The 26,734-nt window shown below is 33.9% G+C and overlaps 1 protein-coding gene across 1 annotated transcript in view; it reads right to left on the bottom strand.

Moving 5' to 3' along the window:
• LOTGIDRAFT_141290 (hypothetical protein) overlaps positions 1–25,050 on the bottom strand; it is a gene marked incomplete at both ends in the record, with an annotated part of 46,388 nt that extends 21,338 nt beyond the window's left edge. The window contains one exon of the mRNA XM_009050898.1: positions 24,463–25,050. Within this exon, the coding sequence (XP_009049146.1) occupies positions 24,463–25,050 (588 nt within the window). The remainder of the gene's footprint in view (positions 1–24,462) is intronic.
• Positions 25,051–26,734: the final 1,684 nt, after the last annotated feature.

Raw genomic sequence — 26,734 nt, forward strand, 5'->3', positions numbered from 1 at the left:
GATTTACGACTCTCATAACGTGCAACGTTAAGTGTAGTTCTTGGTTTTGGTATATACAATAAAAAAAACTGTATATTATTTTAGATTTGCAGTATATACCTCAGTAAAATTAGTTTTTCTTAAATCTTCTTTTTTTTTATGTCAAGTTGAAAATACCGTAGCCCCTGCAGCTAAGCTAAGCTACGTAGGGCCGTTCGATTGTACATGATCGAGTTCCTTAGATAATATAATTCTATCTTATTTGGAGGTTGCCGGTTAAGACTCAATAGGTTTAAAAGATATTGATCCTGAAAATCCGCCCTGGTTACCAATAATCCGTCCTTTATAATTATTATAACCTGTAATATTTATATATAATTTATATGGAATTCTGTACAGATAAGTCACCTTGTGTTATTAATTATCAATATAGGGGGTCTTTATATAATTCAGACCAATAACAGCTTTTATCTACCTTGAAACGTTGTTTATATTAGAAATTAACATTTTTTATAATAAAAACTGTGGAATTTTTATAAAAATTGTGTTATGAACAATTATAAACATCTTGAAGGCTGATAAAGAACATTTACTTTACGCCTTCCCTAAAGTGGCAGTTTGTTGAAAAATGTGCTTTTCTTGCAAACTAACCATACGTCTGAATTCTTGGCATTTCCGTGGCTAACAATACTTCTTTCATATTTCATTTGACTATTTAGGACATATTTAATTCTACATATTGAAATGTTTAGTCAAAATATCATGATTGATCTTTGAAAATCTAAACTGACAAACATTAGAATATACCAACAGATGGTAAGGTGAGCTGGGACAATGAAGGAAGGAATGGGAAGATGAGAATAAAAGGAATAATTTGAATAACTAAGAACAACACAATTTATTTTGTTAAGAACAACAACAACCAAGAATAATTTAACATGGACTCATGGACGATGGAACGCCAAGTGAAGTAAAGATTTTTAATTTTTTTAGCAAGAAAACAACATAGTGGAATGTATAAGGGTTGTGAGGTAAAATGGTTAGACATAATGAAAATATATTTAAATCACACTCAGTTTCAAAAATGATAAATTATTTCACTTTTTAAATGTAAAGACATTTTTGCACTTAAAAACTCTCTAGAAATCTTATCAAAACAGATTGGGTGAAATCTAGCATAACAAGATGGAAAGGTAGTTTGAAGTTTTGATAAGTAAGAATAGCCTAATAATTTATTAAAGCTGAAGAAAGGTTATCAAACACTAAACTCAACTTTAGTAACGAAACTCCTAAACAGGTAAGAAGGGTATATTTCTGGATAATCCATTCTGACTTCTCCCCATTTAGCGATGCAGATAGGATTTGGTGATGAAAACAGTAAAGGAGTTGATTCAAGTACTGTCGAAGTTACATTTCTTTCAACCAAGGTGAAATTTATAGAGACGTAAAACTCTATCTCGGTTCCATACAAACAATATCTGGAAGTGTGGGTATAACAAACTGAGCGACTCTTGATTCCAAAGCTATATATATGCCATTTCATGAGAAAAGTAGATGATATGGTTTCAGACTTGGTTTACAATCAGTGTTCTTCTGGCTCTATTTACCTCTACAATGATTAGGCAAACCGTTCAGAAGGATAATATCTCAACCAAGAGAATACAAAACCATAAATCTATTTGATATACCTCTATATATGTAGTCTCTAAATATCACAAGGTAGCGTTACCACTGTATTTACATGATTGGTTGTAGAGTTGAATGGTCAATTTGAAATATTGACATTTTGACATGATATGAACATGGTCCAGACATCTAATTCATTACTACCCCGAGACAATTTGACTAGTGATAAATTAACTAACACGAACGTCACGACCATCAGACCATTGTCTACTACAGATCAAGATTCCTAATCAGATGTATTTTTGTTACAAACTTTACCATCAACACCATGAAACCAATATGCATCTCTTGCAAGTACCGTTTTGTTTCAGATCACTTCTGTTGACCACTTTCTGTCTATTATCGTAGTGACATAATTTTTTTACACATCATTAATGTCTTCAAGATTCTGCCTAAAATTCTGACAAATTAGCTACGAATATTTCTGTATACAATGTGGCTGTGTAAGCCCGAATGTTGCCATTAATTAGACCAATCAGCGTCAATCAACCTGAATACAAACTCAGGTTGGTGAAAGGAAACAATCTATTGGTTCTGATATTTCGTAACAGTGTTTTACAACCTGAATTAGTTCGTATTTCAATTTCCGGTTAATATAATCTTCAGTTAGTCCGAAACTAGGTCTTAACTATTGTCTTTTTCTTTTAAGGGATCGGCGTCATTATTTATCATACAGCACATCGATGTTGGCTACGTTTTTGCTTCGCACAAAGTTTATACAAACCACTTCTTAGTCTTTTGATTTACTCAATGCCGAGACTATCCGAGAATGGTGTTAGCTTGCCTTAGGCGTAATAAATGAATAAATAAATCTAAATTTAACATGGGTGTCAGAGCAATAAAAATACAGGCATGGTGGATGTTTTCTGGTGCATAGCTTTTCCTGTAACTACCTGTACACTTCTGGTGTTATGTATTTTTGTGCTAACAACTAATACCCTATAGACATGCCAGGCTGAGAAAGCTGACGTTGGATAAGAACTACATCAAACCTAAAGCAACTACAACTGATAGGTCATGTTACTAGAAATGGTTCATGTACTATACATCAGATCGAAGCAACTTTTCACTCTCGTCTCAGTGGAGTACATGAATTAATGTAACGAGACTCTCTGTGGGTTTCCCAAGATAAATGTTAATAAAGATGTAAAAAGTCGATTGCACAATAGTGATAAATTAGTTGAAGATTGATAAGCCGCCCCAGATTAGCATCGTCGCTTTTTCTTCCGCTTATAAAGCTCCTGTAATTAATTAGACAGTATTATCTTCTTTCAAAACTGATGGCATTGAGAGACGGATGATAAAAAAATTTCATAAGAAAATGTTCACTTCTGGCTTCCTGGTATCTGGTAAAATTGATGGATATAAAAAGTTCCTAAGGACAAGGTAGTTACTTAAAGGTAAAGATATGCTGAATCAATTCTAAATCTTGTTATAAGCTATTTTCAGTTCTCCAAAATATCTTCTTTTTTTTCAAAGGAAACGTATATAATGTATGACATCAGCCCAATTAGCCCAGAATTTACTTTAATTGGGTCTGATATCAAAAAAGAGGAATCAACTTGTCCAAGCTGCAATATTTATTTGAGTCATCTATCTAAACTGTTATGAAGAAGTACAACAGTAATATTATAACTTCATTTAAAAATCCCTCTTAAAGGGATAGAAAATTTTTCTTTTGACTCATTAATTATTGAATTAAATTGTAATAATTTAGTCAAATAGTTTTCTTCATAAACAAGTATTTGGAACATACTTGGAGAATAGCTTCTCGTTGTGTAACTAATAAATAATAATAATAATAATAATACTTTATTTATATAGCGCAAATATCCACGGTAAAACAAAAGTAAAACAAGTGATCAATTGCGCTTGATACAAAAATGAGAAAATACAAATATTAGATAAAACATAAAATATTGCACAATACCACAAAAAGATCAGTTAAAAGCTTGTCTAAAAGATGGGTTTTGAGATAGTTGATAACATTTTCTGACAGCTATTGGTAGTGAATTACATAAAGCAGGGGCTCTTATTTCGAAGGACCTATCGGCGGTCCTGACACCAAAACCACGAACACCCTTCCTTTTGCACTCAAATCGTTCCATAGAACGTAGGATTTGCCTGGCACATGCCACTCAATATAGGAAGACATATATGACGGTGCTAGATCGTGTAGTGATTTAAATTGTAACAGCAAAATTTTGTATTCAATCCGATACTCTATCGGCAACCAATGTAGATCATAAAGCACAGGAGTGATATGTTTAGAGACTTTGGTTCATCAAGGGTATCTCACCACTGACACTGTGCAGTATATGTGAGACATATTGTGCAAGAAACCAACATTATGAACTTTCCAGTGTAAGATATTTAACACTTTTAGTTTTATATTTATAAGGTCGATTTAATCCCGGTTTTAGGAAAGTAAATAAAAACTTATTTTAGATTTATTCCCAGGAATAAAGACAGGAATCTATAGAATTGTTGAAGCCTGACATTTTATTACCATTTGTATCAAAAAAATACTTTTCAAGAGCTGTATAAATTGTGAGTGATATTTAGCTGTAGAACGGATTTTCAATTTGAAGATCTTGGATTCATAATTAACATTTCATTTTAGAAAAATACACAAAACATTGACATTAATATGTCCATCCATAGGACAGCGATATTCGCGTCTATAAGCTACAAGTACTTGAAAACAACAAGCACAGGGTAATATCAGGTTTTCATTCAGGAATAAAGATTAATGAAAGCTTTTTATGGAGCAAGTAAGTTGCACTCTAATTGAAAGTATCTCAAAATATGATAAAATAGTATTCGTATCATCTAAGACTTACATTGATCTCACGCAGTGAATGGTTTAATTTCGACTAAGTATCCATATTTTAGCGAATATTCTCCAATATATACTGAACAGATAAAGAAACGTCTCATTTTTAGATTATTTGGACAAAGTCGTGCACGATCAAAATTGTTAGTTTTCTTAATAAATATGATTGACTTTAAAAGGCCAGTTTATGACATTCAACTGTTAATATCGGTTGTGTTCGATTTAAGTTGTGAACCTTAGGAACTGTCAGATGTCCGTGGGAGCAAGTTGTAAGTGATGCGGAGGAAAATCCAAATGCACGTGCAACACTTACCAGAGTTCTGTATAAAAACAAACTGACGCTTACTGAGAATTCAGTTGCTGTGAAGACAGCGAGCTCGTGGCACGTCTAATCTCCCAACAACGTGAACAAGACATTGGACGATTAAATGCTGAGTCATTACCAACAGTACTGATGACCATCCACGTAGTGGCCGTCCCCGAGTCACAACACCAAGACAAGATCGTTATATCCTGCGGCAACATCTGCATGACAGATTAATCACAATGGCACATACAACTCGTGAGACCATTGGTCACCAACAGCAACTCATCAGTGCTACCGTTCCCATAACCTGACTTGTCGCCGTCGAAACAGGGGTCCAGTGCTAACTCCTTATCATCGTCATCAACGTCTTGCGTGGGCCACCAACGACAAGTTTGGCGGCATTTCCACCGCAGATGGTAGAGAACGAGTTTGGCGAAGAAGAGGTGATCGTTTTACAGAACAGTGTGTGGTTGAAAGAGACCCATCAGGACCAAGCATTATGGTATGGGGTGAATCGGCATCAACATGAATTTGGACCTGTTGCCTCCCAGAATATCGGCCAGGCAGAGGTTATGGAGTCACAGTCGCCCGTTACATCGACCAGGGGGTTCTCAGACCCAACGTACCGTCGAAACCACACCCTCCAGCATGACAACGACTGCCGTAGCAACCAGGACCTTCACAATTGTGGGATGACATCCAAAGACAACTAAACCAGATCCAACCGCTTCCAAGAAATGCAGCAGAACTCCTAAGCAGCTTTCCTAAGAGTATGGGCGCAGACTCCACTGGTGTCTGTAAATCATTTGAGCCACTACATGTACAGAAGATGCCGGGCCGCTATCAACGCACAAGATGGACACACTAGATACTGACTTTCAGTAAAGGTAACGTTATCAGAACCTTGATATATCATAGCAATAACTTGAAAGATACTCAAACAATCCTTTGTGCCAAATGTGGTTGTTTTCTGACAATTATCTATTATTTTATTGAAATTTGAGAAAACAACTCACTATTTTCTGTGCTATGCGACGCTTCTTTATCTGTTAAATATAGTACAAATCTTAGGATACGTCTGTAAGTACAATCCCATGTTACACAAGACTAGTGTCATTCGTGGAATGTCGCCTAAATACGTATTTTCAAGAATAAAAATAAGGAAAAAACTGCTCCTGTAATTCCAAGTTAGAACATCTGGTAAATTCAGGCTGCAATGAACAGTTGTAGTTAGATATCATACGGTGTATAATAATGTTTAAAATTAGCACCAAGATAAGATTTTATCTACAGTCAAAATAACAGCTATAGACATAAATAGTTAGCCTTTCTGATAAATACATATAATTACAACAGTTTATAGCTGCAGTGTTAACTTCACATTTATATTGATATACTGTTCGATTTGAAATCTACATTTAGTTTGGGAATTGTTTTGAATAAAGGAAGATCTAGAAACATCACAGTTACATGTACATCTCCCTTATTTACAAATGCTACAAAATGTGTAACTTAACTAAATCTAGGACTGAATGGTTTATCGCAGTTTCTACGTAGAAGGTTTTAAAGTGAGTGAAAGAAAGATTTAAAGTGAGTGAAAGGCTGATGCCTATATTTTACACCTCTAGTGATCTTATTTACAATATTTACATGAACAATTTTCATGCTAACTGAAATTTTAAGGTGTGTTTACACTTTGACCCCCGAAAACCTGGCTGGTATGATATCCTGTGTCCCCCTCAAAAATGGTCAAGCTTGGTTGAGAAGAGTGTCTGTATTGGACGTAAAATTGACACAATTTGGCACCCGAGAACATCAAAAAGTGCCGAAATTTTCTATTCAATTTATGGTCGAGTGACAGGAAGACCATTCGTACGTTTTGGGACCCATCTCCACTCACAGAAGCGTCGTTACGAACGAGGCCAAGGGGCACACGTAGCGAATATTATCGTTCGCATATTTTCGTCGATCATATCATGTGATCAGTACAAATGGTGGACCTACTGCCCCCCTCCCCCGCGCGAGAGAGAGAGACAGGGAGAGAGATGGTGTGAACAATCTGTTAAAATAATTGAAGTGATTAATGTAGAGTAAACGTTGGTTGACCTGATTCAATATAATTAAATTTCTCTCATCACCTAGTCAAAGTCTTTACACCCTAATTACCTTTTCTTAATGACTTAATGAATTTAATTATTACAGGTATGCCGGGTAACAAACATTTAACATGAGTGGAATAGTTTCATTGTGTGACGAGAATTGAACGAAGAAGCTGTTACATTTGTTTGAAAGAACAACTTTCTTCCATCAATCATTATTCCGTGGATTGTTTCCTCACAGTGGCGGCGCTAGTGGGAGTAATGGTTTGTACCCGCCATGGTGTACTTCAAATCAGTCGAAAAACGGGGTGTCCATGTTCAGTAGTTTTATTGATTTTTTTTATTAACTGCTTTTATCGCAATGTAATATTATTTTCAATAAATGATAAAGCTTAGCCTTCAGTACCAGATTTAACCAAGCTTCCACCAATATCTTATATGCTTTTGATTGAAAGTTTCAATTGTTATTTAAGTTAAATCCTCGAAAGCTCTACACAACATACTCACTGCAATAACCAATTGAGATGCACTATTAAGAAAATATAGTTCTTTTCTTCTCTGATTTCAAACTAAACGTGTCGCTATTTCAGTGAGTTAACATAAAAACGTGATGAAAACAATTGTGTTGTCACGAGAAATAGTACCATTTTACTGTTAAACATGTAGATCGAAAATTCCTCCCAAGTTCCGGAGGATGTCAAATACATAACCATGAATTGTATATAACACACTAAAACATCTAAACTAAGCAATCTCTAAAACAATATTATTTTCTTTCTCTTGTTGCTTAATTATGTAACTTTCAATGGACCATTCAGTACACTGAATCTACATAAAGGTACTTTAAAAAAGTCAAGTAAGGAAATTGTGGAAAATTATAACCACCATGGTATATCAATCGTGGATCTGACTTCATGATAAGATTGGTAGTAGTAAGTACTTATCAATTTACTAACAAGGATGGTGCGGATTTAGCCTATAGTCATCACCACCCCGAGGTATAAGAGTACTAAACTAGTTCAAAACACATTTCTGGTTCACATCGGACCTGGCGAATTGAAGTGAGTCATATTTTAACCAAAATCTTAACTGCCTTCTCAAATATACTACTATATACTTCTAGACCCTGAACTAGAACTACCAAAGTATATAAGCAATGTACACTTTTCCATTCAACAATCAATGCCTTTTTATGTTCTTTTTAAGTCGCTCTTTCTATTCAGATATATGATGGAAGGCAGGTTTGTCGGCTGAGCCTATATTCACCCCCTAAGCCTATAGTTGGAAGTTAATTACATCTGAAGAACGACTTATTATCTTCGACAGCATGAAAATAACATAACAAATAATGGGCTCAGTATATTCTATAATAAAAATGGATTACAAGATGTGCTACAATACTGAGAATAAGCGATGATTCAAAATTATTATTTCTGTGTTTAGAATAGGGCAGTGATCCTTTAATTAATGGGAAAGAAGTTGACAAACCGTATCCGACAATTTTATGCCTTGTATAGAAGGGTAATGGTATTGGGGTAATAAATGCTGATGACAGACATTGATTTCATTAACTTATCATGGGAGGTGACATCAACTGACAAGTGATATTCAATCTATTCTTGACACTCCTTATTTAGATTGCTATATTTACCTTGATGATATAATCAGAATACATCTCTTTGAAAACAATACACTCAGACTGAGGGCTCAAAATACCAAATATTTTGTAGTATAATCATGAATCATGACATCGTCCATCACAGAATCCATTTCGCAGGGTGGCTTCAGGTTTTTCGTAATGATGATCACAGCCATGTTCACCAGAAACACAGCATTTTGATCTATATAGAACGACCAACTGGGTTAAGGTAGTTGTGACAGGCAACACCGAGAGATCGGATTTGAAGTTTGAACGTCCATATCTGGAGTTACGAAAGTATATTTTAAAACTTAGATTCAATTCTATTACCGTATTTTATGATAATCTTTTTATAAAGTAGTTTATAATTATTGAAGAGTTGTTACATACAAGCCTTGATAGGCCTTGTTATGGAATGATTCACAAAGATTACTCTGAGTACTTAGCAATACTTTATAACTGTTCAGGTATGCCTTAATAACAATGACCTGGATCTAGAAATAGAATACTGAATCTGGGCTTATAATCAATTCAACAATTCTACATTAAAATAATATCAAGCGGACTTGAAAATCATCTTGTGTATTTCTTTTCAAAGAAATGTTTAGTATAAGTAGCATTTAATTCTCTTACAGAATGAGTTTGACATTTGAATTTTTAAATATTATTGATAATGTGTACCGTCAATTTCCGCCTCACCACTTGTCAAAATATATATTAAGACGAAATACAAGGTAACTGTTCTGAATATAAACATTGATTTGATAAATATTTTGAGATGATCAGTATATAAAAGCTATTTCAATCGATGAGAAAGCATGTTTTACACCACTAGAGAAAGTACCACTAACATATTTATAGAAAAACTGTCTATTTTGAGTGAAAATGTAGGACAGAGGCAGGCCCAGTTAATCGATTATTGAATGGTATTGAAAGAGCAAGAAATAGTTCAGTTTGCAATTTGTTCGACACGGTATAGGGATAAAGTTTCAATGAAGGGGTCGGTGTTTTCACTTTTACGAAGCGTTATTGAAAATAAAATATTTATGCCTTAAAATATGCATTTTTATGAGATGATGTTATAATTTCACATACAAAAAGTAGTATATGGGAAAAACGGTTATGTGGAATGAGTTACCACCGCCATTAACTCAGAAAAAAATCCCAACCATTTACGTCCATTTAACACAAATATATTAGTGAAATATTGCATTCATAAATTCCACGAAAGTTGTCTAATGTTGTCATGATTCAATGTTGAGGTATTTTTTTCTACAATATCATATATCATAACAAGTCTTCTATAAAGAGAAAGTTAGAGACAGATTCATGCCAGTAGGTAGGTTTCAGGTAAACCTTTGTAAATTAAAGCTTCCACAGATAACGTTAGAATAAAAAAGATAATCTAAAATTTGTAGAGGCGTTGAACATTGCATAAACTGCCTCGGAAGGAATTTTGTCACAGCAATACTTGGTATACATTAAATTCAATATTTCCTGATACTATTGGTATTGTTTCTTTTCAGATCAATTGACGCTGTGTGAGTGTGGGTGACTAAAAACTTTGGAAAGTAGAACTAAAGACACTACCTTTTTGTACTCTTTGGAGGCAGAGACGGGTTTTTTTTCCATTGCAAAGACTGCCGATTGTTATTCATTATTTTCCAAGTTTCACTGCTGTGGTATAACTCGGAGACAGCCTGCGAACTTTTGGTCATTAGTATTGGTTCATTGGTGACAGAGGACGGAAATACCATATTGCAATTGACTTCACCCACTATTTATAACAGGCTTTACAAATTGGCTCCTCACATAAGAGGATTAATGTTTAAACTATAATCATTTGATTAAAATAGAACATAAAAAAAAACACTTATGGTCTGAGCTAAATATCAATGACCGTAAATTAACTTGTAAGCCAGCCAACTAATGCACATACTATGCATATGATAGAATGTAAATAAAGAAAAGTGCCACTCTAATACGAGCCAAGAAAATACCAGAGAAATTGACAGAATGAACCAGCAAGCTTGAAAAATTCAAATCATTTCTGTTGCATAATCTTCCAACAAAAGCTTCGTGGTTTGGTTAGAATTTTTGAATACGATATAAATAGAAACAACTCAAAGTAACAATACAATTTTTCTCTGCAATTAGGAATGTTTAATGCATCTACAAAAGCAACATTAGAGGTTGATTAACACAACAGTTATTTATGGTTTCAAAAATATAAGAACGACCAATGTGTCTTACATTAACAATGCTATTTTATTACCAGAGTATATCTGAATAGTTGAAGGCCCTGATACATGAATTCATTGATATACCCTGAGTAACTGTAAAATATTGACACAGACTCACATCATCATTATGCCTACAAACAATGACAATAAACAAGACAAACTCAAACTGAAAGCCTAAATGTCACGAGGGTGTATGATACTATAATAAAAAGATATATCATACAGTATTTATATATAATATTCTGTTAGAACTGTTGATATAATTTGTATCATCTGTTTCACTTGTTAACGCCTTCAGTAATTATTATTAACCTGCAGAATAATAGACCCGTATATAATTTCGATGTTGCATTAAATAATTCTCAGGCATTGTATCCCTTTCAATATATTTCATTTAAACCAATGCCGAAGATTTGAATAAGGGGGCAGTTATAGCCATTGCATCATTTGCATCACAACTAAATCTACCTTGCTATTTTTTTTTATAACAATTGTGAAATATTCATGACGTTAATTGTCCGTATTGGTTGAACCAACATTTTAAAGACATTGGCATGCGTCGCCATTGTGTTTGGCGACTAAATTTAAATCGTGACAATACTGCTCCAAAGACATACATGTACATTAAGTTGATGAACCTCGCAACATGTTATACCCGTATTGCTTCTGTTTGATCTTATTTTTTCCGTGATTAAAATGAATCATTTTACATGGAATTTGGTAAAGGATAAGATAAGAGTAATAGAGTAACTCAAGTCGATACTTTGTGTGAATCAGAAGGGGGTCGACAAACTGTATCTGGTTAACTGTAAACAGTCTGAGATAAGAATGGCATTAGAACATTAGGTTGAGTAAACTTCTGTTTTCTTTACCTAAACATAAAAACAACAAACTCCAAGGCAGAAACTAGCCACATATGTTGTATATGTATAGTTGATCACTAGGATCTCGTTTTCATGGAGATTTCCATCTACGAGGATAAGAATAGTAGCATATTCATTTCGATTCTCTCCACAAAGATAGAAACAAAGTCACGCCTACTACAACGGTTATAATGTGCTATCAAGCGGATCTCGCCTTCAAGAAGATTGTTTGTAATCTACGAAAATATATATCTCAGAAGGGAAAGCAGCAATTTACGACTTCTCGTTTTCATTATACAAAAGTCAACAAAGTTAGAAAGGGACATCATGTCAAAGTAGCTTCTACTATTGTGTTCATATTTCTTTCTGGAACATGTCAATTAGTCTTAACTATGTGCTTAAAGTATCAATTTGTTCAATTTCTGGCCTCTCGATGACGCTGTCTCAAAAAGCTATAAACATGTTCTAGGTACAGCACACATTGCACATTTATGAAGCACCTGATGCCACTCTGTCGATTTCTTTTGTTGAGTTAATTTTCTAGAAGGAATGGTACATCTGTTCAACGGCCATTACCTTGTCAACTATAGAGCTGTGTTTGAAGGAAGAAATGTATTTATGTTAATTTACAGAGGTGTAAAAGGCAACCGTGTATATATCTGCTGTTTTTAAGGTGTATCAAATAAATACATCATATCTTATACCTGGTATGGTGTGTGGTTTGATAAACAATCATATGTAGTCTTTTAGTTGTTTTAGAGCCACGCCAGAGTTCTGCATTGGACATGGTTTTTATAAGACTTGAACGTCATTTAGAAGTGAGAAGTACATATCACAAACACAAGACAATATAAAGGAATAGGCACACTCCTTTAATCAAATATTAAACAAATAATGTTTCAACACAAATTACATGTGTCGTCATCAGATGAAAATTTTCATAAAAAAATAAAGGTTTTCAAAAAAGTAACACATACACGACACTAACTTACATAAGGAGTCAAACTGTTAGACATCAGTTTAACTTAAACTTAAACATAAAATTACAAACTTTGATTGATACATTCTGCATGTCTTTTCAAATTTGTAATAATTTTTAAAATTAAATGATAAACTAGGAAGAAGTTGCATTGGTCATGTTTTGTTACATGTACCTCTGACGACCAAATTTTGCAAATTAACCATACAATATTTCTAGTCCAATCATGGAGTGTTTTTTGTTAAAAAATTATTTGTCATATAAAATGTGCCTCCAAACTTATGAATAATAAATTAATGAATACTCTGCTGACAAGATAGGTTATTAAATATTTGTGAGGGTCATCAAGATCAAGAAATCCTGTCAAAGCAACCACTTTACGCCTTAATTCTTCAATTACTTTACATTTCAAGAAGAAAATTTATATTTTGTGTCAGAAATCGATAGAAAGACCATTTGAAGGAAAAGAAAAATGAAAAGAACATATTTTCTGATGTAATGTTTTTCCATTTATCTTGTGTTCTATTTAAATAGCCATTTTGGACGTGCTATAACGACAATTTGCCGCCAGAATTTCTATTTAAAGTGCTTCCACGCAATACGATCGTCTGATCCTTAGCCAGTAGTCGTTTATAGTCCTAGAAAAGCAAATTATCTCGATCTTAAGAGGATACATGCGTTACCAACATGCTGCGGTACCAATTAATGTCATATCTTTACTGACCTTCAAAAAAGACTAATCAATAAACTGTAAGAAGAAATGTATCGCTGAAAGCAATAACAGAACAGTTCTGACTTTGGTAATCTGATGTGATCAAATGATTTGTGGGTCGCTCTTGAGCGTACATACTAATAAACCAAGAAGTAAAATAGAAAACCGTAAAGAGTAATTTTGTAAAGAAACTATAATCTACTCAACGACATTTATCAGTATTGATGGGGATAGTAAAATTCAAGATTTATCGGATCATTATACGCTACTAGTATTATTTTATCCTGTATTATTGAGAACCAGCTATATGGAGCTGAACAGACTTTGTCAATAAGAACAGATGTTTCACTGTCTTGATATGATTATTTTTCATTTCAATAGATGACATTACATATAATCTGCTTTGACAAAGATTTAATTCCTGTAAGAACTATCAAGAGAACTTCATACAGTTTCCAGGAAATAGCATCCTATTTACAGCGTTCCTCTTAAGACTGTTAACTTTGTTTAGTTGTTAATGTATAGGTCCATGGGGAAATCATAATCTTTGCCAAGTAAATATGATATCAAACAGGGAACCAGTACCGTCGTTAGGGTGGGGCCCGTGGGGGCTGGTCACCAGCAAGTGCGAATTAAGCCCCAGCAAAACAAGTTCAGCAGAGATTGATTCATGTACAGTGTCTTTGTACAAAATCAAAGAAATATAGATTTTTTTATGCGCTTTTGGCACCTCAAAAATGGCAGAAATGAGTTATGAGACCCAGTACCAATTCATTCCTGGGGACGGGCCTGCAGGGAACCAATTAAGTTTTGTGAAAAGTTGTCGCCCTTAATGAATGAATTTTAAGTTACCTCCCCTGAAGAGTAAATAATTTTATATATAGTCCCACAGATATTTTTCACGGTGATAATGTAACTTTTTGGAAATTGTTGTGTTTGATTTCACCAGAATAAGTCTACGGGTACAGTGATATACACTAATTTTCAGTGTTTGATGGTTACTGTGAGACTTGTTAAGAAATAAACATAATAGAGACGATATGGATCCTATTTTGTCAAGGAAATGAGCTTAAATGACCGTGTAATAATGAGTAAAGACACACGATTCAATTAATGTATATCATATTATAGAGATATTACATTACCAACACAAACTATTAAGACACCAATATTTATCGATTTGTTTACCCTTTCGTCAGATTATCAGAAGCTGTAGCCCGCCAGATTTAATTAGGTTTTCGATATCTTGAGAATTTAGCCACGTTTTACTACAGAATGTTATACCCAGTACGATTTTCATTTTGCTCTGTTGAAATTGGTACGTAATATTAGTCAACAGTTATGTATTGTTTTTTAAGAAACGCTTAAAAACTCTACAGTATTTGTATAATTCAACAAAGAAGGTTAGTCCTGCTGTTGAACATCTGTTAAAGAATCAATAAAAGTGTTATTTTGTCCGGTTAATCATTTCAAAAAGGTGAATAATAAGCATGGATATCCTTTTGTTGGTCCAATATGTTCGATTCAAGCATTGGAGTCGTTAACTAAATATTAATAATAAAGGACGAAGAAACTCATGTTATCTTTTGTCGAAAAAGAGTCCATCAAGTTAAATACCTTGCACGATTGAGCACTTAATTATTCAAGCACAAGCAGGTCAAGCAATTCATCGCAAGTTGATCATAGGGACAGTAAAGTCATGTAACCTTATTTCGTGGAAACCTATTATTCGTGGATTTCCGGAAATGATTAATAATTTACATGAGCGACCTTGCGCGACCTCCGCATTAGTTTGTTTTGATAAACATGGGTTTTCTCTACAATGTCAGCTAGTAGAATGAATCCAGTAGTTTTAAGCAAGGTAAAATGTATTAATGTATACTTTGACAAATACAAAATGGCGGATTTCACTTATTACCAAACGTCACCATTTTTTATCGGCCGAATTTCCTTATAATCCCAAGCGGTAATCGGAATTCCAAGTGTCGTCAGCTAGAATATATTCCAACGAATGAAGTCACGTGATCAACTAGCGGATTTCTGTGTCAGCAGAAAATTTCTATGGAACACAAAGTGGACCATATTCTTATGTTGTTTCAGTGACTTTTAGCAATAAATCACGCTACGTATCTTATTTTGTCAGTAACTATTTTTTTTAAATCGTGGTTCTTTGAAGGAATTGTCACTAGTTATAATGAATTGATATTAAAGATAAATACAAGGAGAAGTTAATTATACCACCCGGTATTCATACAACGTGTTTTTCTCGACTTATTAATAGATCAAACATTGTACACGAAAATAGGTGACGCATTCTGCCGCCGTTGCTGAGTTGGTTGCTCATGAAATATGGGTCAAAGTGAAGGATTCATAAAGAAAATCGAAATAAACCAATTTTAATTATTTTGTAGAATATCTGAGGAAACATCTAAGACATAAAAAAAATTTTTCGTTTTTTTATCTTTGACAAAATTCGGTGTTGAATCCTTACATCCACGAAAATAGGTTACACCACTGTACTACATAGATCTGTAAACCATCATTGTCTTGAAAATATACATGTACATTGTAATCTAAACTAACTATTAACTCAATGTGCCAAAAGCCATACACGAAGTCAAGACTAATTAAGTAAGATTATTTTCTTTTGGTCTGTTCTGCTGTTGGGCATTTCATCGTGAAATGAATTACATTCAAGCCTATAAAAATATTTGTTTTAATCAATGTCTTGCCGTAAATCTTCACTCGTCTTTTGGTAAAACGCAACAGTAAACTTACAAGCAAACCCTACATAAAAAAATTCCTTTTTACGAGGCTTCAAATTGGTTTGTCGATCATCATCACAAGCACAATCTCTTTCATGAATGTCATGTTTTTCGTGTTAAAATGGACCTAAAATATCTACAGATACATCACAGTAGTAAAGAAAACAACTCCTATGACCGAACTGTAACAGTTGCATTTATTGTTATCTCAACCCAATTTCTTGACTTTCAAAGCGAGTTAACTTGTAAATTATGGTAAGTTATGGATCGATAACTTGCTATATAAAAGGTTAACTGCTGATATAATAAATCAATTTACCAATACCCTTGATTGTCTAACAAACATAAAATACATAGTTAATTTGTATTTTACTGTTCATACACCACTTAATCAAAATATAAATATTTTTACTTTTCGTTTTTTATATGTCGCCAAAATTTATTAATATTCATTTCATTTCTTTTTTTTATCTTTTCACTTCTGGCTTCTAGTACAAAATAAAGATCAAAGTGGTCTTCTTATGATCATAATAATTACTAAAAACTTATTAAAGCAAATCTCCTATCCAAACATTACCTCAAACCTTTTATGACAAAGTCTTGAAAAAACAATCATCATGGGTATGATTTGATGGTAGAAGCCAGTTCGGTTGAGAACTTTATTTTCTCACTGTATTTGTTAATCACAGAAGTCTATGTAACTGTCTACAAATTCATGTCAAATTAGAAAATATTCAGATCAATAAAATATGGAAAACACTGAAACATGATAGTTTCCTAGCATCCATATTTTTACACATAAATCATGTTTCCATTAGGTAATTACTTATATAATGATGAAAATTGATATCTTTACAGATCATTATTTAAATGTTCGACTTGAAGACGCCAATTACCGAGGAAATTTATGATGTATCAGTAGGGGAAGTTCTCTACTCCAGTTTTACAAGATATAAAAACGGTTTAAACGCTTTTGATTTGAACAAAATTCTATAATAGGTGTATTTCAACAGACATAAATTGTATTAGACTCATAAAGCCGAAATATTGCATTTGGGGAAAATATGCTTTATACCTCTATCAAAACGGTCAATTTAACAAATTGACTTTTACATAATTGTTTTATAAATATGTATCCAATGGGACAGGTTTATTTTTGATTCAAATATTTGATCAAAATGAACAGTTAGCAATATAGACTTACTGGGTCCCATCTATGTCTTAAAAGATAGTCCTGTAACTGAAACTCACAGCTTGAATTGCTGCTTGTCAGAATCTCAATAGTAATATGAAATTCTCCAGATAGATTAAATTGGTTATATTTAAATAGGAGAAAATAGTATCGATTATTACTATAGACTAGCGTGTTAAGTGGTATTATCGTAAAAAATATTTCATGTATGGCTATTAGTTAATTGTTCTCTTTGAACATATGCTGAAGGTTACATATAACAAATTCATTATGAAAACGAACCCTTTGTTACTTTAGTTCTGATATTATCGTTTATTATATATCAATTAGATCATTGCATAACCAGTTCATCTAGATCTAGACATTGCCATTAAAAAAGAAAAAAGATACAAGAGATACTTTAAATACCATAATCCATTCCATACAGAAAATCTATTCAAACTGACCCTTGATTTTCAACTCAGTTTCAAACTGATCTTAGAAAATCAGTTCTACCCCAATATACAAAATATTACCATTATATTCCATTAACACCTTTTACATCATATTTAATAAACCTATTTACTAGAAACCTTTCATCTTTACTTCAATGGTAAATCTCACGCCCGTGGCATTCGAACGAAAAAGGTATAAGTTCAAACCAAGTTCTAAGTCTAGTGAACAAATAACATAACTCAACTTATCTACAATTTCTCGAAATGTCAACTCACGGGAGACAGTTCTATTAGTAGAAGTTGTTTTCCAATAGGAGGTCCATTGTTTATTTCAATATTTTCGCTCATCAAACGAACAACAAGTTTATATCACAATCAAATGGTTAATTCGTTTCTATACACAAATATTAGTATGTCTGGGACATTCTGAAAGCAGTAATGGATTACTATCCTAGGAACTGTAAATTCATTCGCACCTTGATGATTTGCACGGTAACATCATCACTTAACAAAGCATGCTGACTCAAGTATGATAAAGAAAATGGGATTGTCCATGTTTTTCAGTTAGGGTTAATGAAGACGGGTAAACTCCTACAGTTAGGAGTATATTGCATGGAAAGCAGGAACCTTTGTTTATTATCGTACAAGGTCCTATCACAATTTAGATGTAAGTGGAAAAAATATTTTAATCATTTTGCTCCTGAAACCCTGGAGAAATAAAAAATAATGGATAAATAATATTTGAAAAGACGTCAGTCAACCACATATTCTGTTATTTCACTTAACCAATATTACTTTACTTTGAAGCTCAGTGAAAATTATCCGGTTTCTTATAAAAAGAGTAAAAATATCTGCTAACAATCAAATCTCTATAACTTTGATCTTTTAATGTAACAAAAGATTTTAGATTCAAATCCAGTTTCATAAAATTCATTTATTTTCTTTTAAGTTATTGCCCTTGTGTTTGAAAACGCGTTCAATTTTTAGCTAACGAAACTTGGTAATATTTTTCAGTATCGCCAAAAAAGTTCAAAAGTGTATGACTGAAGGTTGAATATTTCAAACTGATGATTGTTACTGTACTGGCAAATTTTTTTATTCAAAATCAAAGCTGCCAATGGGCGTATATTACCTTACCTGGAAAGCTATCTTTTATAATGAAATGTATTACATGGTAAAGTGCATGTGAAGACCATGTGAGGCTGCCAACCTCCCTAAACCCCTTGATAATTGAGCATAACATACTTCTCGAATTCCTCTAATCTACTCGTTCTTTGATAGATGAGTCAATAGTGTTTTGAACCGAGTGAAACTGCCAGTGGGTATAGAACACATTTGGTCAGAAGTGTTACGACCTAACTCTGAGGTCATTTCGTCCATTTATTCCACTTGCGTTGTGGATTTTGAATTCATTGTTTAATAATGAAGACACAATTGGCAAATTTTCAGAGAAATAACAGATTTCTCATTTATATGTCTGAAGAATTCCATTATTTACAGGTGATGGGTAAAATAAAAGGATTAATAACAGTAAATGGATGTCACGTTTGAAATTCATTATTTCTGAAAATCAAACATATTTAAAGACGCTGTCTGATGTTGTACGGATTTTGTTGAACGATTTCATTCTTGAAATCAAGACTCGTGGACAAGCACAATTGTGGACAGGAGAGGGAAACCGGATGCTCCAAAAGGGGTTATTTGAAAATACAGTCATGTAGATAATTGTGACAATAACCGTCATTATATAAAAAAGGAAACAAAAAGCCACCAAACGTGTGGCAAAATGTATGTTACTAAGTGTAAAAGATTAGTCCAGATATTTTAGTATCGTACTTATTGAAAGGGATTTAACGGTAAGACCGCAAAGCTGCATTCCACTTCTAATGGACAACTATCTATAATAAAGCAGGATTGATGAAATGGCTAATGAAAAAAGAAAATGAGTTGAGGTAGAGATTACAATACTGGGTGATTTAGGTAGTAGATAGTTATTTTCTAGATAGGTTTAGATGTTATTATCAACACAACCTGATAACTATAAATATACACTAGGCTGACAGTTGAACACTCATTTCATGGTCAAATCAAAGAGTAATTTGTAAAGATGACACGCGAAGATGATTAAATTCTCAAGTGATCATTAAGAAAAGAGCTGTTCTTTTCTTGAACTTTTTTTTAAAAGTTCGCTGCAAATGCTACAGACCTCAATTATCATTCTATATAAACAAAACTTTGATATAATATAATTATATTTATGCAATGGTAAATTTTTTTTATATTGGCCAGTGGTTTTAGCCCACTATCCTTCGATTTCCTACAGGCATCATTAAGTTGCACAACCTGCAGCACACGGCTTATTGTTTCATAAGAACCTCTGAAAAGTTTTTTCCATGCAACTAAGACCAGCATCACTTATAAGGGGTAACCGTAATGTAAAATCCAAAAGTATGGATTGGTAAATTGTGGGATAGTGCACTACTAAAATATATCATATATCTTTTGAAAACGTCCTCGCTAAAAATAGGGAGCATTTTGATTGTTTCCATTAGTATCAAGTAGTTCAAGCCAGGCTTATCATAATGATGTGTAAGACAGGAAACAATATGGAGCTTTGTATAAATATCAGTGAAATGTAATTCATGTTGTCAGATTTCAAGAAACACGTGAGGTTTCAATATTTCAAATCTGAAATTACATCTATTTCAGTACAATTCCGATATGTTTCATTTTCAGTCTAAATAGAAGGGACAAGATTATTACAGAATTTTCTGAGACTTGAAGGGTAATTTACAGATACAGAAATGACAAAAACTGCATAGGATAGAAAATATTTGATTAATATGGTGTCGGGAATCTACCTATTGTAAGACTGGATGAAATCATCAGTTGGTACTGTAGTGCTATTCGTATCACATTTCGCAGTTCCTGAATCTGCCTGTCGACGTTAATGTCCTTGAAGCAGGTACAGATGAACAGGTAGTGTTGGGCTACCAATTGGGAAACTAAAGGCCAACTGTGAAAAGTATTGAATCGGTGTTAAATCTAGTGCGATACAGCTAACTGATTTACTAGATAAATCACTGTCGCGAATTATCATCTGTACATAGGCGTGGTCACACTGTCAGTTAAAAGAGGGTCGACTGTAACCCAATGAACTATTTTGTAATAGGGGCCGAATAAAATGAAATTCTAACTTCACTGTACCAAATTGGGCCAATGGCGACGTAGGGCATATAACGTCATGCAAAGCCTATGGACAGTGGCACAAGTCTATTCTCTTTTGATTTCGAACCGTCGAGCTATCTTTTACAAGCACACGGAGCCTTATTGTCCAATTCAAACTTCTGGACGCTTTTACCATGTCAGTCAGTGGCAAAGTGGAAAACGGGTTGTAAATTCTGAAGGTATATCTCAACCTTCGCCTGAACATTCAGGTGAGTGATCATTTGTCCAATTCACGGGGCCGTCACGGCCTATACTTGAGTCCAAAAATCAAACATGAAATGAATTTCAAAGCATGGCGTCAGCGGATTCTGTACAGCATATGGGATATTTGACTCATTCCAGCACACGACACGATTGAAACGTGATTGATTTCGATCATTTATAACATTTAATTGTTAGTTAGGACTACTCACGTAAGAAGGAAAATATAATGCTGAAGCTCATAAGGCAGTCAGTATGTGTTTTAGTAAAACAAAATCAGATAACGATTTGATTCTTTTTAATATTGGGTTGTTTATAATGTTATTAGATGCTCGCGGCATTGTGGTAATGAGTTATTGTATTTATAAAAAAATACTTGAACTTTTCATGTGTTGGAAGCCATACCATAACATTTCTCAAGTTTCATATAATTATGAACAAACAATTACATATTGAGAACATTTATAACAATTTGTGTTATTCCATCGCCATCTTTGCACTCTATGAACCAATGTTTAATGTTGAAATCTTTGCTAATATTTGAGCTTGAAATTGATGCTCAACATTTGCTAGTTATCTTTCAAGACGAATCCCCCAAAAAACCTTTTTATAGGACCTGAAGGTGCGAATACTGTTATAAGTGAGTCCCAAAGATTTTGACTTGAGGAAACTAGTAGAGATCTCATAGTATTACAACAAAAAATTACAAGATATAGATTTTTAAGGTATTACAGACTTCCAGGAACATAGTGTGAGGCTAATTTATCTCTTATATAAGATATGATAGAATCTAATGATTCTAGTAATAGTATCATGCCATTACACTTGATTCTCTACAGGTGTTGTATATATAATATACGTAAACTATCTCCGACTACACACTGCTAGTTTAATTGGAGTTTACATTAAACACAGTTCCCACTATCGTTAAAAATTTGCTGATTTCAACATCCGTCCGGATCCTAAATATTCTATGGATTCCTAATGACCTCCAATTTCCATACCTTCATTTGAGTTTGAAACATTGCCGATTTGTATTCGCCTATATTGCAATTGCGATAATATCATAAACCGACACCCTACGCATTGCAGAGTAGCCTGCTGAGTCATATCCTTTAAAGAGACAGATGCGCCATTTTTTAGACCAATCGTACCTCGCAAGCCTCGTAAGCTAAACTTTTTTTGAGCTAAGTTAAATAGTAATAGGGTTCAAAGCTTACCGTCGAAATTTGAGCCTTCGAAACCACGTGTTTACAGATTTATCCGCGTTAGAATGTTAAAATTATGCCTCGCCTCGAAATCGTGCAATTTTCTTAAATTTCTAGTACTTCTGAGGACTATTTACATATTACATTCAACACTAAAATCAAACCCCAAAAATGGCACATCTGTCCCTTTAAATTCAGTATTTCTTTAGAGTATATGAAATGTGCAATAAATATTGGCCAAGAAAGTGTGCCTATATGATAATACATGACTTATCCCTGTTTATAGGTTCGATTAAGTAGACTATGCCAGATTTATCTTTATAAAAAAGACCAGAACACCAATGTACATAGCTCTGAACATGTTTTTACAAACTGATAGGTCAAGTTTACATGTTTAACAATTTGACCTGACCTGCACGATTCCTGATTTGTCTGTGTATCCTTGACTACACGTTAGACATTCCAAACATCCGTTAGAACTCTTCAACATAGTTTACAGTGGTGTTTATTTCATGGCACAGGTACCATAGATTTAATCACACAGATTAAAACTTCATGAGTTGTGAGCAATAATTTGTCTGTTACGTCTAGACACCCAAATTATCTGTTTTATGGTCAGATACAGCCTTCAAAGAGCTTAACAATGGTAACATATCTTGTTCATCGGAGCCTACTTGCCATATCGTTCAGAAATGTATATCACCAAATACCAAGGTTGCAATGAATGTCTGTTGGTTCAGACACGTCTATCTTTAATATCGTGTAATATAAGCCCTCTATCATTACATATTATCTGCCATGTTTCCCTATTTAGTTCATTCATTAATATCGTGACAGTTAATCTAATAATGATGCAATGGATTATATTTTCCAGTTGGGATGTTGGATCAATGTCAACCTACCCTACAAATATCCTTGGTAAATATTCCACACCCATTCTTTACCAACTTGTAATTACCTGCAACACTCATTAAACGGCACCAAACTTGCCTGTGAGAAGGCCTATTTCGAAATTTGCAGGATGAGTACGCATATATGCATATTTATATTATCACTGAACCCAACCCGCAGTGCTAATAGGCTAATTACTTTACGTCAGTATGTAGTTCACCTGTACTCTTACCACATCATATGAACACTAAATTATTGTAGGATTATATTGTATTATTCTCAACTACGCTCATTAAAACACTCATAAAATTCCATAGTTTAATTACCAAGCAATGCAACCTTATATCGACATATTAATGTTGGGTTTTCAAGTAATGTTTTTTTTTAAAAATTATTATTTAAACTCACTGGTTCAGTATGAGACTCATGCGACAACAATTATGAGAACGTTTCATAATGACTACACGTGTGTTTATAGGAGAACTTCATTGTTGAGGTTATCAATAGATGCATGTAAAGGGTTCTAAAAATAATATTGCGCTATGAACATCTTTGTGTAGTGGACACGAACTGTTAATGACCATATTTATTGCTTCATATAACCAATATAGTACAAATGCACGTTTGTTTCCTACTATTTTATGAGTCTTTGTTGTCACTGTTGTTAAACTACTTTTATAAATACATGTATTATTTCAAGCAACGAATTGTGATGCATTAATGAAATTGCTTAAGATATACAAATGTGATTTTTGGTTGTGATTGAGTATTCAGTGGTTTTTAGATTTCGAGTTAATGTTTTTGTGAAAACCCCGGTAAGTATGTGTATTAAGTTTGCTGAGAGAATGACTAATAGTGATATTTCGATAGGAAAAGATCAGTCAATATCTGGAGGGAATTAATAATTCATCTGCCATAACTTATCCCCCAGTGTGGGACTGACTAACCGGATGTTCATCTAAAGAGCTTGACGTCGCATACCCCCTCCCATTCTCCTCGACTCTTCACGGGTCTGTATTGTAGATTTGTTTACGTTAACAGTGTTTATCTCTGTGCTTGCCCAAATCATATCAATATGATAATAATATGGTTTTTTTTTTCATCGGTAAAAGGCAAATTTAGCCAGATTGTCGATGAAATACATTACAAACACTGTGAGACGCCAGCTGTATAAAGAATCAAAAATGAAATATCCCTTACCTGTCTCCATAGCAACGAGGGGAAGTAGTTAGCCAAGAAGGCCGAAACCGCCAAATGTGCCACAGGTAACAATATTCCAATTACTGCAGCTATCAGTGTTCGTAAAGGCATTAAAGAATAAATCATGAATATGACGTAAACGGTTTCCCATACACCGTCTGCAGGATGGTAATGAACTGGAGGCATGTCCGGCAGAATTATTCCGAAATCCGTCGGGAAAGAAAATATCGAAAATCCAATGAGAAATAGCAATAAAATGTAACATATTAACGAGAAATGAGATTCTTTCATGAATTTTGTGTGAATAAAAATAAACACTATAATAAAGAAGACACATTGCACTGAAAGATATAGGCCTAGCACTGTTAAAGTTTTGGAGAAAAAAAAATTGAGAATAGATAAGCATAATGTTAGTACAATAAATAAAGCCAGCATATACACAACACTGGACTGTTGGAGTTTATAAACATAGCGATTATACAAACGTTCTAATTCGTCACAATCGAAATGATACCGACTTAAAATACGACAAAATTTTGGCTTTTTAGCCCGCTTTAACATAGGCGTATTTTCCATGGCGGTTTCCATTTATAAGCCGTACTGATACGACGATTCACACTAATACGTCTGGATCTATTGCTTTAAATACACCAATGGTTCCGAAAAATCCATTTGTGGCATGTTTAAAACTTGTTTCCATTCAACACGAGACACAAAGGCTATCCCAATTTAAATAGATCAAAATTTAACAGGTCTGTAGACGAGAAGACTGAATAAACATTATATCCTGTGGTTTGCCCGTTTTCATTCCATTTAAATGTTGAATAAATTCACAGTGATGCAGTCCACAGGCATTTAACTATTCCACTGTACGTAGTTGAGGTATTCGATACTAGTATGTTGAGTGTATACCCCATTATAAATACCCTAGCCACACATTCCACGAACTTCTGCTGCTTCCAATAGCAGACGATAACACGTGACGTCACAAAAGATACTCGTGAAGTTTACACTTCAAGACAACATTGCAATGAACTCTTTCAAATCTATATTGGTGTATCCGCTTGTAAAATCTATTTCTGTTGTAAGTGGAGCTCTTGCTACATCGCTTTCAGATAAGCCGGTCACGATACGTCTTAAGCCTATAATGGTGTCCAAAGAAAAGGCACAGGGAAATCCTTATCACACGCACAAATCACGAAATGCTCCCTCTCTCATTCTGATTGACTGGTCAGTGGGTATCAATCGACTCAAATGACCCTTGTCCGGTTATTAAAAGCAGCGTTCTATTGTATTACCTCCGCCTATTAACACCTCGCTACAGATAATCGCAATGCCTCACTGATATTGAAAAGAAATAAACGGACAAAGTATATGTATTTTATTGATGAAAGTATTAACTACTTTTCCTTGAGGGGCTCATTGAATCAACCAGCCATCTGTATTCATTCTAAGAAAACTATCAACCGAACCTGCATAATATAGTCTACCTACCTCTGGGTTCATTATATACACTGATCTTTGGGGAAAAGTGTGCCCATTTCACATTACACTGCAATTTTTAAATAGACCGAAACATCTGTCTCTATTTTAGAGTCTGATAGTTATTTGTTGGCTGGTGTAATAGGCTCTGTTAAATGAAGACTTCCCGCATCTTAACAAGTGTGGGGGTTTTAAACCTATTTAGATACCTCGGATCTACAAAACCCGGATATATTTGGATGATGAATACTATCATTTCTCCTAACACCATTTAGGTGGTGACTTGAGTTTCATCACGAAACTGATCTCACATCGACTATTTAAAACTGCATGCACAGCCAAAAATTCAAAGGTCACAGAGTCACGTGATAAAACGAAAGTCACGGTGATGCCCAACACTAAGTTACAGTCATCGTAAAGGTAATTTAATATTATGTTAGAAAGAAAAAGCATTTTCGGAGGTGGGGAAATCCACATTTAACGAGGCCTATTTTTTTTTTACTCTACTCCAGCCAGCAACCTTTCCATGAGAGGCTGGAATTGAGTCAGGTGTTTCGGACTAGTTTTTTAATAACTATAACATAGTTAATAGTTAAAGGGACAATGCGCCATTTTCGGGGGTTGATTAGGGTCTTGAATATATGTAAATAGTCTTCATATAAAATAGAAATGTACGAAAATTGCATAATTCCTTCAAAAATACCTCACTTAATATTTCCATACACATCATTCTATGTAGGATAAATAAAGTTTAAAATGCGGCAAAAGAAAAGCGGGAAATTATTTGAGA

This window comes from Lottia gigantea (genome assembly GCF_000327385.1).
Source record: "Lottia gigantea unplaced genomic scaffold LOTGIsca_158, whole genome shotgun sequence".
Classification (NCBI taxonomy): domain Eukaryota; kingdom Metazoa; phylum Mollusca; class Gastropoda; family Lottiidae; genus Lottia; species Lottia gigantea.